Source organism: Anas platyrhynchos, chromosome 13 (assembly GCF_047663525.1).
Source record: "Anas platyrhynchos isolate ZD024472 breed Pekin duck chromosome 13, IASCAAS_PekinDuck_T2T, whole genome shotgun sequence".
NCBI lineage: Eukaryota > Metazoa > Chordata > Aves > Anseriformes > Anatidae > Anas > Anas platyrhynchos.
Genome location: NC_092599.1, coordinates 14664311 through 14681145, shown reverse-complemented (window position 1 = coordinate 14681145; position 16835 = coordinate 14664311). Strand labels below are relative to the sequence as shown.

The 16835-nt window shown below is 39.5% G+C and overlaps 1 protein-coding gene across 16 annotated transcripts in view; it reads right to left on the bottom strand.

Annotated features, from left to right (window-relative positions):
- Window positions 1-16835, bottom strand: part of PBRM1 (polybromo 1) — a 60847-nt gene that overhangs the window by 21279 nt on the left and 22733 nt on the right. For all 16 annotated transcript variants that reach the window (XM_072044180.1, XM_072044185.1, XM_072044183.1 and 13 more), the window contains 10 exons: window positions 13502-13643; window positions 12703-12800; window positions 12189-12465; window positions 10037-10142; window positions 8641-9283; window positions 6003-6214; window positions 3047-3232; window positions 2237-2394; window positions 1643-1909; window positions 116-261 (listed from right to left, as the gene is read on the bottom strand). In XM_072044180.1, the coding sequence (XP_071900281.1) occupies window positions 116-261; window positions 1643-1909; window positions 2237-2394; window positions 3047-3232; window positions 6003-6214; window positions 8641-9283; window positions 10037-10142; window positions 12189-12465; window positions 12703-12800; window positions 13502-13643 (2235 nt within the window). The remainder of the gene's footprint in view (window positions 1-115; window positions 262-1642; window positions 1910-2236; window positions 2395-3046; window positions 3233-6002; window positions 6215-8640; window positions 9284-10036; window positions 10143-12188; window positions 12466-12702; window positions 12801-13501; window positions 13644-16835) is intronic.

Here is a 16835-nt window from a genome sequence, read left to right as displayed (position 1 = left end):
CTGGTTCCATTTAGGAGATTATTTCTCATCCTCTTTCACACTTGTTTCAGGAAGACAGTCTTTTGTCCAAGGTATTTTTATAGACACAATCTGAAAAAAAAGAAGTTGCACCTACCTTCCTACCCGAGGTCGCACTAATCCATGTGATTTTATGAAGACACAGTCTCCGACCTTAAGCCACATATCATTGTAACAGAGCTGTTCAAAGTAATGACAACCAGGTTCTCCATTGGACATTTCTACTGGAACATCTTCTTTGTCCTGCAGAAGAATACACACTTAGAAACTTGTGGAGGAAGGAAAAACAAACTCATGAAGTGATGCCACGTGCAAGTAAACCAGACTTTTCTTTATGTCACCACTAATAGGCAAATAGAAAAAGACCTGTAAATGCAAAAAATGAGGGGCCTTAGAATTTAAAAATGAAATATACAAGCCACAGATATCCTCCAAGTATGGTGCAAGCCTTCCTATTTCACAATCAAAGCCATAATTTTGCCAGCAATTCCCAGATCCTTTTTTGTTCTATTGCTTCAAAGTTATGGACTTCAAAGCCTTATCTGCATATTTTGATTCCTTGTTATAAAGCACAGCAAAAACTTCAGAAGGCAAGAATAAGTATTTGGCCAAGTTAAGATACATTTAATGATTCACCTCTCATACACAATAACATGAATACTCCAAATATATATGGATATATTCCATATATATATGGAGTATCCATATATAATATATATATTGAGTACAAAAATCACACAATTTGTTATATTTCTTACTTTTTAGTTAAAACTCATTGCTTCAATTGACCTTTTAGTTCAGATTACAGACAGCCAATGCAAACATAGGATATCCCCGTCAAAGTGTGGCAGGAAAAGATCTCACAAGTTTTCCTTCTCTTGGTAGAAAGAATTCCTTCTTTTGTCCTGATGCAGTACCATATACTAAGTGTCTGATTAAAACTGACAATGAGTGTGCTGGGTTTTCTATTCTGAGTTTCTGTTAAAAGTACTCAGAACGTAAGTAGAGTTATGACTAAAATTATTTTATATAAATTTGATTACATTTATTGCAATCAAATGTATTTAAATAAATCAATTTAACTTATAACTCTAAGCACAGTAAAAAACATTTTGCCTAGTAGGTTAGCCAGAAATATTTTTATGCATTTTGAAAATAAACTGTTCAGCTATTAACCGTAAGTAGGTCACAAAGAATACTATATTATGTATTGCTTGCTGCTGCCTAGCTACTAACAATTTTACTGATACACTACATAACAAAGCATCTCTGTGAGCTAAAATCGGACTTTTAGCCCCACTGATACTTTAGGATTACAACAAACTTTTCAGTTGAAATGTATTTTTTTCTAAAGCAGTAAAGAAAAAAATAAAAACAACCCTTAACATGATCACAAGAAAGCATTTGTAAAACTTAACAAACTGGTACACATTTCTTTTTTTGTTTGGACTGTGAATGCTTTATTTCTATTTATGTATTTTATGTATAATAATTTATAACAGATTTTGTATTAATCTATTTTTTGTGTCTGGATGTGTCTATGAAACCTCGGTCCTGAGGGCTCACATTTCATCATTCTTTATCTGTCAAACACACCAAATGCTCATCTTATTATCTTGCATACCTTTTCAAGATGAAGGATACTTTCTCCCACCTTACTGTCTTCTAATGTTTCAGAGTGTTTCTCTTCCTCTGCTTTGTCTGTATTAGCAAACACAGAAGCAACACGGACCACAGGGAGGGGCACATCTCGTGGGACAAATCTTACAGAGCTTACAGGCATAGTCCACAGTTTAATTTTTTTAAAAGATTTTGTCTTTGCAGAATAACGTGACTCACATACATAGACATCCTCATCTCTAAAGTTTTCAGGACACAATTTAAAATATTCCTGCAGAATGAAGAGAATTACATTTTTAGATGAAATATTTCAGTAATATATCCACCTCCCCAAACCCCCACCAAAGACATGGTGGGCTCCCTCTGACATGGCCCATTTTTTCCTGTGCATTTATCAGAAACATTTTAAGACTGATTTTTATGGCAACCTTTAAGAAGTTGCCTTCAATTTTTCTCCTATATGCTCTGGAAACATTAGCTAAGTACTTAATAAATATGTGTTAGTAGAATACTTACAACTTATAATATCTACACCTCTTCAAGAAAATATCATAGAGAATATTAGCTGTTTAGCAAATTAGTTCAAAGAGTTTCTCACCTTTACAAACATGACCACGCATTTGCCCAAAATTTTGCTAACTGGAACTTTATTGTAATAGTCACTTTTAAAAACCTCTTTCTCCAAGAACTTCCGTGTTGCAAGATGAAACGTTTCGTTTGGTCGATAAAACCAACAGCCATACAGCCATTTCTCTCCTTAAAAAAGACAAAAAAGGGGGGAGAGAAAGGAAAAAATCAAAAAAGGTGTATTCTCTAGTGCACAATCAAGCAAAACCAACTACAGATTGTATTATTTATCAAATAGCCACATAGTAATTTATAAAGAGCAAACTAAACTTGTTTAAAACAGGAAAAGATTCCTTGACTGTTTCAGGTGAGAAAAACTAGATTACTGAGAAATCCTGCAAACTGCCTTTTTTCCAAGAAAACCAGTTCCTTCTCTATTTGGGTGATTCAGGTTCTGCAGAACCAAATGTCTATTGGAAACACAGCCTACAACTTACTTATAAATCTTGCAATGGCTTCCAACATTTGCAGTTAAATGCATCCAACTTTGGTTCAGAAATTTCTATTAGCACAGAAAAAGATGCTCGTTCCACTTCAAAGAGCCTATTCTTTGGGATGCTTACAATTTAGGGTGGGTAGTGAAGAAGAACAAGAAAGCATGTGTTGATGCATGAACTTTAGTAAAGTTCTTTCGGGACAAAGCAACTCAAACAATCAACAATACTCATCAGTCCACACATAATTTTGCGAATGCAATAATTAACATCTACACAGACAGGGCTCAGATTTGAAGATGTAAGAAGTTTCACTGTTTGTCTTTCTATACCAAAGGCATCCTTACCAGCAGAATCTTCCCACAGCCTCTCAATGCAGACTATGTGAGGTTGCAAGTTGGCTTCAGCAGGCTCCACATAGACATAATCTCCTACATGGTACATGCTGTTCTTGAAGCTACAATCCTGGCTGTAGGTCCGATGCAAACTTGATAATCCAGCTGAGCCAGAGGAATCTTCACTCTTTTCAGCTTCTATTTTCAAGAACAAGGAAAATAGGCCTGAGCAATGCCCTATCAACCATGATTTCTGATGTGTATGCCTTTACCCTTTGCTTAGTGCTGGATAACTCACTCGTCCCTGAAGAAAAATAAAAGACCTTGCACTGAATGCAGGCTTAAAGCATGTACTCAGATAGGTAATTTAAGTGTCAACCTGCTTTAAGTACACACTTTAACTTTCAGTAACTTGGGGCCATAGCCATTGAGTCTCTCCTAGAGGAGCAAAAGGACTCTAGAAACAAACTATCAACGTTTTAATCATTCATGTAGCACTCTTCATGAATTGAGTCACAGAAGTTTTGTTTAGTCAATTACTTTAAAACAGTAATGCCTACTATTTGCACATAAAACAGTATTCTTATTAGTAGTGTTGAGCATACTGCATATGCAAGTGCAGTTAAAAACAAAGAAAAGGAAGACAGCTGCAAGCCAATGCAATACCACATATTCACAGAATCATCTAGGTTGGAAGAGACGTCCAAGATCAAGACCTCCAGGGACGGTGACTCAACCACTTCCCTGGGCAGCCCATTCCAATGCCTCACAACCCTTTCGGTAAAGAAGTTCTTCCTAAGATCCAACCTAAACCTCCCCTGGTGCAACTTTAGCCCATTCCCACTCTTCCTATCACTCGGCACATAGGAGAACAGACCAACCCCCACCTCGCTACAGCCTCCTTTAAGGTACCTGTAGAGCGATAAGGTCACCCCTTGAGTCTCCTCTTCTCCAGGCTGAACAAGCCCAGCTCCTTCAGCCGCTCCTCGTAGGACTTGTTCTCCACACCCTTCACCAGCTTCGTTGCCCTTCTCTGGACTTCCTCAAGCACCTCGATGTCCTTCTTGTAGCGAGGGGCCCAAAACTGAACACAGTACTCGAGGTGCGGCCTCACCAGAGCCGAGTACAGGGGGACGATCACCTCCCTAGCCCTGCTGGCCACACTGCTTCTTATACAAGCCAGGATGCCGTTGGCCTTCTTGACCACCTGAGCACACTGCTGGCTCATATTCAGCCAACTATCAACTACTACTCCCAGGTCCTTCTCTGCCAGGCAGCTCTCCAACCACTCATCTCCCAGCCTGTAGCTCTGCTTGGGGTTGTTGTGCCCCAGGTGCAGGACCCGGCACTTGGCCTTGTTGAATTTTTAACCCAACGAAGCGTACACCAGTCCAAGCCAAGAGCAGCCAGTTTCTCAATGAGAATGTTGTGGGAAACTGTGTCAAAAGCCTTACTGAAGTCAAGGTAGACCACATCCACAGCCTTTCCCTCAGCCACCCAGTGTGTCACTTTGTCATAGAAGGAGATCAGGTTTGTCAAGCAGGACCTGCCTTTCATAAACCCATGCTGACTGGGCCTGATTGCCTGCTTGCCCTGCAAGTGCCACATGATGACACTCCCCACCAGGATTCCTGCCTTGTTGGCATTCCCACTGATCCTAACCCATAGGGAGTCAACCTTAGCATTCCCAGCCTCGAGTTCTACAACATCAAAACACTCTCTAATATAGAGAGACACACCGCCACCCCTTGTGAAGAGCCTATAGCCTATGTCAGCAATGATTTTTGGCTATCAATGTAGTGTCAATGTTTAATGCGCTGCATGCACTGTTCTTTATGGTAGTAACACCACAATCCTGCAGCTGTGAACTGGGAACCCAGTGTACTAGGTGCCAGTCACAGAACAAAAAGAAGAGATCTTCCTTTCTGTTTCTAAATGGCCAATGCAGAAGTGTCACATGACAATCAATGCCTCCTCTGACACTTGCAGTGTGAAGGAAAGGTTTAAGTGTGTTTTGTGCTGCGCCAGACTCCTTTCTGCCGCTAAAGGCAGGGAACTGCTTCTTCAGAGGAGTTTTACTGAAGCCTTCAGGCAAAGGAAGAGGAACATGCTGACAGCACTGAGCTCAGAAGCCTACAGAAAGTCACTTTCTGCTTTCTTTGGGGTTTTTAGCTATCACAGGAAGACAGAAAAAGCACATGTTGTCCCCTTACAGTCCTGAGCCTGGTTGGAGCAACCAGCTGACTGCTGCTGAGCTTGGTGCCACATGTAAAGACAAACCATGTCAGAAAGAAGACAAAGAGCTAACAGCTTTGCTCCTATCTATGGAAAGGAACGATTATAGAGCATTATTCATTCCCCTTGACGTACTCCACAACCATTATATGCACAGTAACAGTCAGGAAATGTGAAAAAAAAAAAGGGCCTTCATATTAGGTTTTTTACCCTACAAAATGTTGAAAGCCTGTTCCTCTTCACACCCACAGCAGCCAAGTAACAAATGCAAAAGGCTTACTTTGATACCATTTCATTAACAGTGTTAAAAGTGTGATCACAAATAATACCTTCAGCACATCAAGGAAAGTGGTATGTGCCAAAAAAGAAATGACTCAAAGGTCCTTCACAATTATTGCTAAGCTTATTAGCAAAAGAAAGCCCTATCAAAAACTGTTCTTTTCCTTTGTAATATCTTTGGAATAAGACTACTGGTACCTCAGTATGTTCTAGTGATGAGTTTACATAAGGTTCGTATCTACATGCATCTGTTTTAAAGCCATCTGGACTGTCTGATAAGGATCAATATAAAATACATCTCTCATTACCTTAAAATACAAGGCTCTTTGTGGAGAACCAGACAGACTATTAAGGTCCCTTCAGTAAGTAAAGCTGCAGCAACAGCAGAGCATACACAATACATATAAGGTATATTTCTCAATACATTCAATATTAATGAACAGAAAATAATTACCTCTCTTCTCCTCCTCTCTTTTGAGCTTATCCTCCTCTATTTCTTTGGGCAGCTTTTCCTTCTTTTCTTTTTCTACGTCATTGTGAAGGTGCTTGGTGGTATAGCTGAGAGCAGGTGACAGAAGAATCTCTCCATTTTTACAAAGTTCATCTCGAATTTTAATGAAGAACTGCTGAAGTTCAACCGCATCCTCGTAAATCTCTGAATCCGTCCTGTACAAACGTAGGTACAATACAACATGCCAGAAACATAATTCGTGCACAAACAAAATCCTAAACACACACCATTGTCCACCATACTTTGTGATAAAACTCCTATTTAAACAATTTTTTTTATATATCATGTTTTGTTTTTTTTTACCATGCTACTCTATGGACTTCTTGTAAAATGATCTCTACCACAGATCCTTTCAGCATCTAACCTGGCTGCTAGCTTAAAACTGAAAGGGTAAGCCTAAAAGGCTAAATTTTGCTTGTCACTGTCTGTCCCTCACTTTAAAAAATGTATTTATAAAATGAAAGTTAAAAAAATTAAGTGCATCTAGTGCTACTTTTCATATTCATAGAATCACAGAATGGCCTGGGTTGAAAAGGACCTTAAAGACCAGCTGGTTTCAACCCCCCTGCTCTGAGTAGGGTTGCCAACCACCAGAGCAGGAGGCTGTCCAGAGCCTCATCCAGAGATGGGGCATCCACAACCTCCCTGGGCAACCTGTTCCAGTGCCTCACCACCCTCTGAGTGAAAAATGTCCTCCTAATATCCTCCTAAGTCTTCTGTCTTAGTTTAAAACCATTCCCCCTTGTCCTATCACTATCAACACATGTAAACAGGCGTTAGCCCTCCCGTCTCTATGCTCCCTTCAAGTACTGGAAGGCCACAATGAGGTCTCCCTGGAGCCTTCTCTTCTCCAAGCTAAACAAGCCCAGTTCCCTCAACCTTTCAGCACAGGAGAGGTGCTCCAGCCCTCTGATCATCTTAGTGGCCAAATTCAAGTAGCAGTCTAACTGGCATTTGAGTTAAGAGTTCTCCATATGGCAAGAAAAATTATTTTTAGAGTGAAGGAAATTATATGAGGCTGTTTACATGTCCTGGGAAATGAAACAGCGCCAATATCAATGATATTCTGCAACCCAAGAGAACAGTTTCCAACCGAATACCACTGAGCAATTATGGGCTGTTTTACCCTGGAGAGGTACTTTGCTAAAAATGGTTGTGGCCTTCTTTGAAAGCTTTCCAAGTACAAAACTTAAAGTCTCTGTGAACGTGAGGCAAAAGGCAGATTAGAGCAATCACCACTACCAGCCTGCTTGATGCCTACTCAGGTACCTCCTGATTCAGGGGAGCATCTAACAATCCACCACTGGGTGGAACACTAACAGAGAGAGTTTGCAATGGAAAGTACTGCCCGTCTCTTTACCAAAATGTGAAAGAAAAAAGAACATAAAATTACTTGACATAACCCAGGTAAACTGTTTCTGTCAGCTCACAAGGAAATTGCCAGAAAATATCAGGGAAATTGCATGTTAGGTCAGTCATTCTCCTTCAGAGTCTGCCTCCATCCTTTTCCAGTACAGTAAAACAGGTAACTTAATCCCATTATTCTGGCTCTCATTTGCTCTAGAAAAGGCCTCCCACATTTCTACCCAAGACTTCCCTGATTAAAAACAAACAAACAAAAACAAACAACGAAATCTTTCCTGGAAGCAGATTTATCATGCTAGTGTAGGATTTATCCTGCATGTGTGACATGCAAAACCATCTCATGTGGACCTACTAAGTAGTGTTAATGTAGCACAGATGCAAAAACACTGACTATGCCAACATTCACAAACAGTTTTGATCTGGCTGCGGCACATTCAGGAAACCTTAGCAAATACCTAACCTTCTCAAATGTAATTTCAAAAGCAAAAAACAAACAAAAAAGGACAACCATATAAGCAAGCAAAGCAAACCAGAACAAAACCCAAAAGAGAATGCTTCCAAGAAAACCATGACGTATTTTAATCAAAATTGAGGCACACTGCCTACTACCAATATGGGATAGGTGATGCCCAGCAAAGCTTCACTTTACCAACAGATTTCTGTGCTTACTCATAACAAGCAGCACCACAGTCACGCTCCAGCTACTAGTCTGCTGTCAGTTTACCTAAAAGCAGTATTTCTGTATATACCAGTCCTGAAATAGCAGAAAAATGAAAGCTAACTGCTTGAAACCAAAACTACTTGCCACTGGCCCTCCTCTACAGCCTGTTCACTTCCAGTGAGTACTTCTGAGAACTTACATAATAATAGTAATATTAACAAAACTGACTTTCCTAATTCAAGACACTCTGCAAGAAGTTTCAAGTGCTCATAGCTTTCACACAATGTTACAACTCATGCAACTATGATGGCTCCAGAAGAGTAACCTGCTAGTCAAGCAATTGAAGAGCTCTTCCTCTTTGTTTTTTCAATTTATAAGTTAGTGTAAACCTGGTTTACATTCAACTGAAGACATGATTGAGCAGACTGAGCAAAATTTTCTAAATGACCACACAAAGGAAAGCAAACACTTTAAAATACTTCTGTGTTTGTCTAAACTTAATACGCAGAACATGCTGTGAGACAACAGATATCTGAAAAACACGGCTTTGCTCACCTGTTCATCCTTCTTGCCCTCTCCAGTACCTCAAACATATTCTCCTGGAACAAGTCCAGTCTTCTATAACGATTACTTTCAACATTCTTTCGGATAATATCAAAAGTCAGAGGAGGTTTATTTGGGAAGTTGGGATCAACAGCAGGAATCTCAGCTAAGGAATCACTGTAGCATCTGCCCTCATCATCCTGGTGGCTCATAACAGATACAAAAAGGTTATGGATGAGTTCCTGAATTAGCAAAGTGACATTGGGCACATGAGAATCCTCATCTCCTTCTATCTCTCTCCGAGTTTCAAGCAAAACTTTATGTAAGACCAGGGCATCTTTATAAATCAAAGATTCCGGTTCGTTGTAGGTGCAAGCATTATTGAACATCATTACAAAGTCTTCTACCATGGAATCAATATCCTGGTACTTATTGGCCATCATATGACTTCTGATCTTTTCCATGTCAACTGGCTTTTTAATGGTTACGTAATAGTCAGGAAGCTCAGACCTAGATGGCAGCCTCAAGAAGATGGCGCTCAGTCGCCTGCCTCGTTTATCCGTGTAATTCTTAACTGCTTCATACACTTCGTTCAATTTCTGCTGCATTGGAGTCATATATTTCGATTTTTTAGGAGAAATGCCACTTTTTCTACCTAAGCAGACAAAAGAAGAAAAAACATTACAAAAACAGACCCTGAGCACTTTCTTTGTCTACCACCTGCACTGCACCAAAGAGCTGCACAGTTCTATTGTCAACAATGCCTCAAATAACTGTGTGCAGTTATTTGCTTTAACACTTCCTGTGCAGTTTTAATCTTTTCAGTTTACTAAGTTCTGAACAGATATTAAGAAAGCATATGGTTTGAGTAGTAGCAAATGCAGTTTAAGGGCAACAGCTCTAAGAATGGAGATTGTTGGAAACTTTGCTTCTGTGTTTTTTATGGCTTTCAATAATATCCCAGTAAAACCTCATATTTCCTTCATCATTCTGTGGAAATCCCAGGTATCTGAGCAGGGAAACTAAAGGCTTTACTCAGTTTGAGAAGCATCTTCCTTGTAAGCAATCCCACACTTTACTGAAGTGTTACTGAGTACATGATGCAGCATATAACATTTGGGTAACACCACACGCCTAAATGTCAGATCATTCCAACAGTTCTGAAGTTTTCTTTCTTCGTTCTAAGTTGCTTTTCTTAGACAATGCCATATGCATCACCCCAGTTTATAACACGCACATGTAAACACCACTGTTGTCATTGTAATTTTGAACACAAAGTTCTACTTTGCACAGCAATGTAAATACACAGGACATATCTTCCATTTTGAAAGGATGAGTCTCTTAAGTTTGTATTGTTGGATTTGGTAAGTGTTCAGTGGAAACATAGCAATTTACAAGGTTGCCTTACTTAGCTTTAGTTTAGGAGATGCAACATCATCATCTTCAGGTAGGGGTCCCAGTTCTTTCCTTTTTTCTTTAAGGATCTTTTCCAGCATATGGGCATCGTTGTATACCTATTAATTAGTCAAGTGATAAATAAATAAATAAAAATACACAAGGTTTACTACTGTGTTTTCCTCAGACAGTATGAAGTCCCTTCCTGACACATTCGTATAAGGTGGTAAACTTTATGGCAACAATTCCTATTGTCTCAGAGGGATGAGATTTGGTCACGCACAGACCTTAAAGAAGAGTTTAGAGCTAGTCTCCTCAAAACATCTAGATGTTATTTTGAAAATCTTGAAGGCAAAACCAACTACTCAATTAAAAAGACGGTATTAATTCTCTAATATACATCTTCAACACACACACAGGCAAGCAGAACTGATAAATACAAATCAGTGAAACAAATCTTGGATAATTTATCTAACTACTTTTCTATTCCAAAGACCAGAAAACAGGATGACTCAGTTGTCTTATCAACTTCCACATCAAATCATTCTGCTCAGCAATGACCTCCCAAACCAGAGTAACTCCATCAAGGTAGAAAGGACTAGAACGATCCTACTAGGTCTTCACATCCAAGCCCAGTGCAGGCAACCAGATCATGAAGTCCTGTACATTAGCTGATCAAGTTCCTCATTAAAAGTAACTGGAGGTTTCTTACCACTCCTCTGTTCCACAACATCAAGCTTGCTGACCGAGAGACACAATTTTAGTTCCCAAGCATGTCATGGCCATCTGTGCCCTTTTAGCTTATGAATAAAGCACCTTTTAACCCTCTTTTTAGTGTTCCCTACAATAGAATCATAGAATCAGAGAATGGTTTGGGTTGGAAGGGACCTTAAAGTCCATCTAACTCCAACCCCCTGCCATGGGCAGGGACACCTCCCACCAGCCCAGGCTGCCAAAAACCCCATCCAGCCTGGCCTTGGGCTCTGCCAGGGATGGGGCAGCCACAGCTTCTCTAGGCAGCCTGTGCCAGGGCCTCACTGCCCTCTGAGTGAAGAATTTCTTCCTTATATCTAATCTAAACCTCCCCTCTTTCAGTTTAAAGCCACTACCCTTGTCCTATCACTACACCCCTGACAAAGAGTCCCTCCCCAGCTTTCCTGTAGTCCCCTTTAGGCACTGGAAGGCCACTGGAAGGTCTCACTGTAGCCTTCTCTTTTCCAGGCTGAACAGCCCCAACTCCTTCAGCCTGTTTTCACAGAAGAGGTGCTCCAGCCCCTTGTTCATCTTCACAGCTGCCTCTGGACTTGGTCTAGTATGCACATGTCCTTATGCTGGGGGCCCAGAGCTGAGCGCCCAGAGCTGAGCACAGGCTCCAGGTGGGGTCTCACGAGAGCAGAGCAGAGGGGCACAATCCACTCCCTCTCCCTGCTGCCCACGCTGCTTTTGGTGCAGCCCAGGATAGGGCTGGCTTTCAGGGCTGCAAGCACACATCGCTGGCTCATGGTGAGCTTCTGATCAACCAGCACCCCCAGGTCCTTATCATCAGAGCTGCTCCCAATCCGTTCTCTGCCCAGCCTGTAGTTGTGCTTGGGATTGCCCTGACCCAGGTGCAGGACCTTGCCTTTGGCCTTGTTGAACTTTATGAGGTTTGCAAAATATTCATAAGTGACAAGCATATTCATTTCAGACTACTTATTCTCCACTTCCATGATAAGGAAGTTGGTTTCCTTCCAATAAAGGAAGACATCCCTTCTCAGTGGTTCTGTGCATCAGAACATGTTCTGGTGACCCTTCACAGTGCAAATACCTTCATGTGATAAATAATGAAAATTTAATAACCAGACGTTTGTTTGTTTTTTTTTTTTGTGAACATACTAGGGAGGAAATATTCAGCTGACATTTTCTGAAGTGAAGGAAAAAAGCTAGCTAACAGGAAATAAGTCTAACCTTCAGTTAAAAAATATACTATTGCATGGGAACATACTGCTTTTCATGTTTATACGACCATATTCTAAAGCACCAGCGGAGAGAAGAAGTTATGTTTCTATTTAAATTCAATAAACAACTACCATAAATCCTGGGAGTAATAGTTAAAAATTCAAATATAAATCCTACGTCTGCAAAAAATGGAGAAAGGTAAGCGTGACTGCAGAATAAAACAGTACCTGGGAGCCTTCCTCATTATAATGCCTTGCATTTCGGAACATGAGCTTCATATCTTCAATCATTGCTTCTTCCCCTACATACTTATCGTTGCGGATGTTGTGTTCAATCATTTTCAAATCCATTGGCTCTAAGATAATTTTATAATAATCTGGATAGTCCTTTTTGGATGGCTTAACCATAAACAGATCACAGAGCCGTCTGCCTGTGCCTGATTCTCGAGCTTCCAGAACTGCATTGTATAAGATCTTCATTCGTTGCTTTCGCATATTCTTTTTACTGTTAGGTTAAGTAGAGGAAGAAGAAAAAGGAAGAGAATAAAAGAATAAAAGAGTATAAAAGAATAAAAGGCACAATCACCTCCCTCGCCCTGCTGGCCACTCCTCTTTTCATGCAGCCCAGGGCACAGTTGGCTGCCTGGGCTGCAAGCACACACTGCTGGCTCATGTCCAGGTTTTTGTCCACCAGAAGAAAGTAGTAATGTAAAGGTCTGCAGAAAACTATAGAAGTACATACCTTTTCCTTTTTGAGCTTCCAGCATCAGATGTAGCAGAAGAAATCATACTGTCACCATCCTCAATGTCATCTCTTCTAGCAAGCTCCTTCTTCTTTGCCTGAAGAAACGACAAATCCCTGAAGCCGAACTCACTGCTGGACATTTTCAGAACAACATTAAACTCCAGAACAGATCAGATACATACAATAAGATGAAGCTATGGATTTTACATGTGTAAGGACACATGCACCATCAAAATATTTCCAGCGATTTATTTAATGCAAATTTCCCGATTTAAATAGTGGTATAATCCTTTTCATCTGCTAGAAAAACTGTTGAGTGAACAATCTGAATTCAACACTTCATGAAATTTAAACAGCCTTAGCAACAGTATTTAACTACCAACAACCTGTATTTAACTGTAAACCCTTAACAAAAACAACAAAAAAAAAACAACTCAGCATTTTTTCAAATTTTTCCCAACTTAAAATAGTCATGGTAAGGAATTAGGGCGACCAAGAGAAAGCACACGAGGCAGCAGGTTTACTGGAAAAAAAATCACCCAATGATGCTCTTCACTCCCATACTTCACTTCTTAAGCATCTGATATCAACTACTTCTGGAAGCAATTTTCAGACTACTTTTTAACCACTGCATGATATGATAGAAGACACAAGATACTATCAGCAAGCTAATCACAACCAAGAAAATACTACTGCAAATATGAGTCTAGTTCAAAAATTGTTTTGGAAAATTATTCACTAGGGAAATAAATTCACGTAACAAGTTACACCCTTTTGATTGTTCTGTTCCAGATACCTGCATAACTTGCTGCATTTTCAGTACTCTCTTATAGATGGCAGAATTGGGGACATTGTAGCGCTTGGCATTTTCAAACATTAAGTTCAGATCAGCCTCCAGCTGATCTAAGGTTTCATATTCATGGTTCTTCAGTTTCATTCTGCAAAATAAACAAACAAATCAGTTACTCCACATGAGCTACACACCACAAAACAGTTCTTAAACATTTTCATTTTTATGAGAAATCCAATATCTAGAGAGCTGTAGTTAGGCGGGGAAACGCAATATATTCTCCTGTTGTTACAATTGCAAGGTGTTACTGCAGCAATATTACACTGCTTTACTGTTATAAGAACTACTGAGAAGTGCACGTGTATTTCCAGATCTACAGAATTTTCTTGCAGGAAACATCCAACTAACCGCATGTTTCCTGGATGCCAGCTGCATATGTCTGTAGTAATTGCCTTTTCTCTCAGATCCAAAGAACTTGAGTTCCCTCAATGTCTATGAGAAAAAAAAATGGACAAATATCCTAGATTTAAGATGTGGAGAAAATTATTTGTTGCTACTCATTACATTCAGGACTGTTTTTCCCAAAAGACCACTAACTTGTGATGTGTATGCTCCTACATATTCAGGATGTAAATACAGAGTCCAATCCATGCTCTTGCCATTGTCTGGTAACAAATATTAGAGGCCATGCCACATTTTTTCCAGCTAATCTGAATAGTGGCTGGTTCAGAAAGCAAAATCTATGGAGTGAAATGTACAAATGAGTTCTTCGAGTCCAACAAAATGTTGACAAGCCATTACAGGATGTCAGCACACAAGCTCTTGTTGATATTGCAAAAGATAAAGCATCATTAAGAACTTGAGAAAACATGGAATAGAAAGGCTTAAAAGAAAACCTGCACCAGAAATCCTGATCAATAAAACCAAATTTATTAAAAACTTTGGCTGCTTTTAGTTTTTCAAAACTGAATGATTTAAGAACATCCTAATCTGTCAAGGCACACAGGGTAAATAAGTGTGTAAATAACCAGCAATTTCCTTGTTTACAGATGCTATTATAGATACAAACTTTCAACAGATTAATAGAAAACAAAAATAATGACTAAATGCATGCAATTCTACGTCTTAGAAAAAAGTTTCCAAGTCATCTATACTACTTACGAAATGAAGAATATTAGGAAAAAAAAAAAAAAGAAAATCAAAAATAGCAAATCCTGTGCAGAAATCAATTCATAAGAAGCACTTGAAAGATATACTGACCAACAGATTCTCTCTGCCTTTGGATATGGATGGCACCCATGTCATTTATTTCCAGGTGATCTTCCTCAGTCAAAAGCGACCTCTCATACTGATAAACTTGCAGGCTTGGGCTCTAAGTAGGGATCTAATGACATGAAACCTACCACAACAGCCTTAGATTTGAATATTAAATACTGAAGACAAATGTCTAAAATGCCTCAATGCTTTTTACTGTTAAAGATAACTATTAGAGGAGAAAGAATCATGCTTCAACAATCATAATCAGAGCTATGATAAAGTCCTCTCAAGATCTGTTCTGCTGTTCAGCCCCCTGAAAGCATGCAAGTCTGCATGCAGCGCTCCTACCTTTCAACTCTTTGCTCAAATTTTGCTTAAATATTAGCAGCATGCAGTTTATAAATATATTCATTTGCAATTCTGACATGTTTGCCTTCTAACTAAAGTAAGTTTTAAGAGATTAGATGGCAGAAAGAACAAGAACTGTAAGGAAAACAACTGCTAATCTCCCCATTAATTTAAGAAATTAAAATTACAGAATTGCAAGTTTGCATTTTGATTGCTGTTGCATGAGGTGTAAGTTCAGATTTCTGAGAGAGACACCTGGAAGGCTGCATCCCAATTGAAGTACTGTTTTTCCAAATCAAATCACTCCTCACAATCACTTTGTACTACTCCTCTTTATTTGGAGTTGTTCTCCAAATGCAACTTAAAACTGCATTAATGTCAGCATTAAAAAAAAAAAAGAAATAAGAATCAAAAGGTCTAGGATTACACTGATTAAGAACATGAACTACAATCCTCATGAGATATTAAAGCCAATATACAGTTCTATATCTATATTGCATCCAAGTTTCAAATCTTTGAAGGAACACTATCGGTACGATAAGGTAAATCTGATTTACTTATTAGTAACATATCCTGGTCCTGCTCAACCAAATTCAGTATGTTTAGGTGCCAGTTTTATCAAACTGAGGAAAGGAGAAACTTGCCACATCCTTTGAAGTGAAACACATCCAAAGCAAGCTGCAGGCAGAACAAAGCAGTAATGTCTCCTACGGAATACATCCTGCCTACAACAACTCTTTTTATGAAAAGAGCATTCTAAATCGGCCCTGTGTGTTTTCATGATATGGTAAAAAAAAATTGGTGATTCTTCCTATCAGCAGATCCCAAGCCACTTGACACTACTAAATCTGGGATTGCTTATGCAGACTCCAGAACACCACTGTCACATGGAGCATCTAAAATGTACCACTTATTCCGCATGCCACAGTATCTTACACTAGCTTCATGTGTGCATTTAGGCAGTGACATATGCACGTTGTGGTACTGCAGCCTAGTCGTCAAGCACCACAATGCAGAGAAACAAATGAAGTTGCTGTTAGTCTTATACCATACTATGAAAATTAATTCTCTTCCTCCTCATGACTCTACAGAAGCAGAATTTTTAAGCTGATAGAGAAGTGAAGACCCTGACAGTAGCTCACGAGTGAAGAAAAGCAGCTTAATTCTTACTCCATTAAATCTTAACCCAGAGTCAGAAGACAAGACGAGGAAACCCTGTCTTATAAAAGGCTGAGTTGTCATCCAAATTACCTTACCATCAAATAAAATCTTGCTTCTATTACTGTATGCTTATCCACAACTAGATACACGAGGTGCAGTCCGTCTGATTTTAAGCGAACAACCTACATTCACAGTTGAATTCATCAAAGGCCTGACCACAGAAGTAGAATCAAGACTTAGCCCACATGGTTTTGAAAGACAGACAACTTCCAACCACACATATGAAGAATGAAAAGTCCAGTGGTGCAAAAGTAATCCTGTTACAGCCTCCAAATAACCTCCTACCTTATGATCCTCTTCAACACACTTGCTGTCAGTGAACAACGGGGTGATTAATTAAGACTATTCAGAGAAGTTAATTATACTCAAACTCAGCAGAACTCAAGTACCATGCCTCTTCTCAATTTAGAATATTATCAGAGAATCATAGAATATCCTGCATTGGAAGGGAGCCACCAGCTCCTGGCTCCACACAGGACCACCAAAACTCAGATCTGATGGCTGAGAGCGCTGC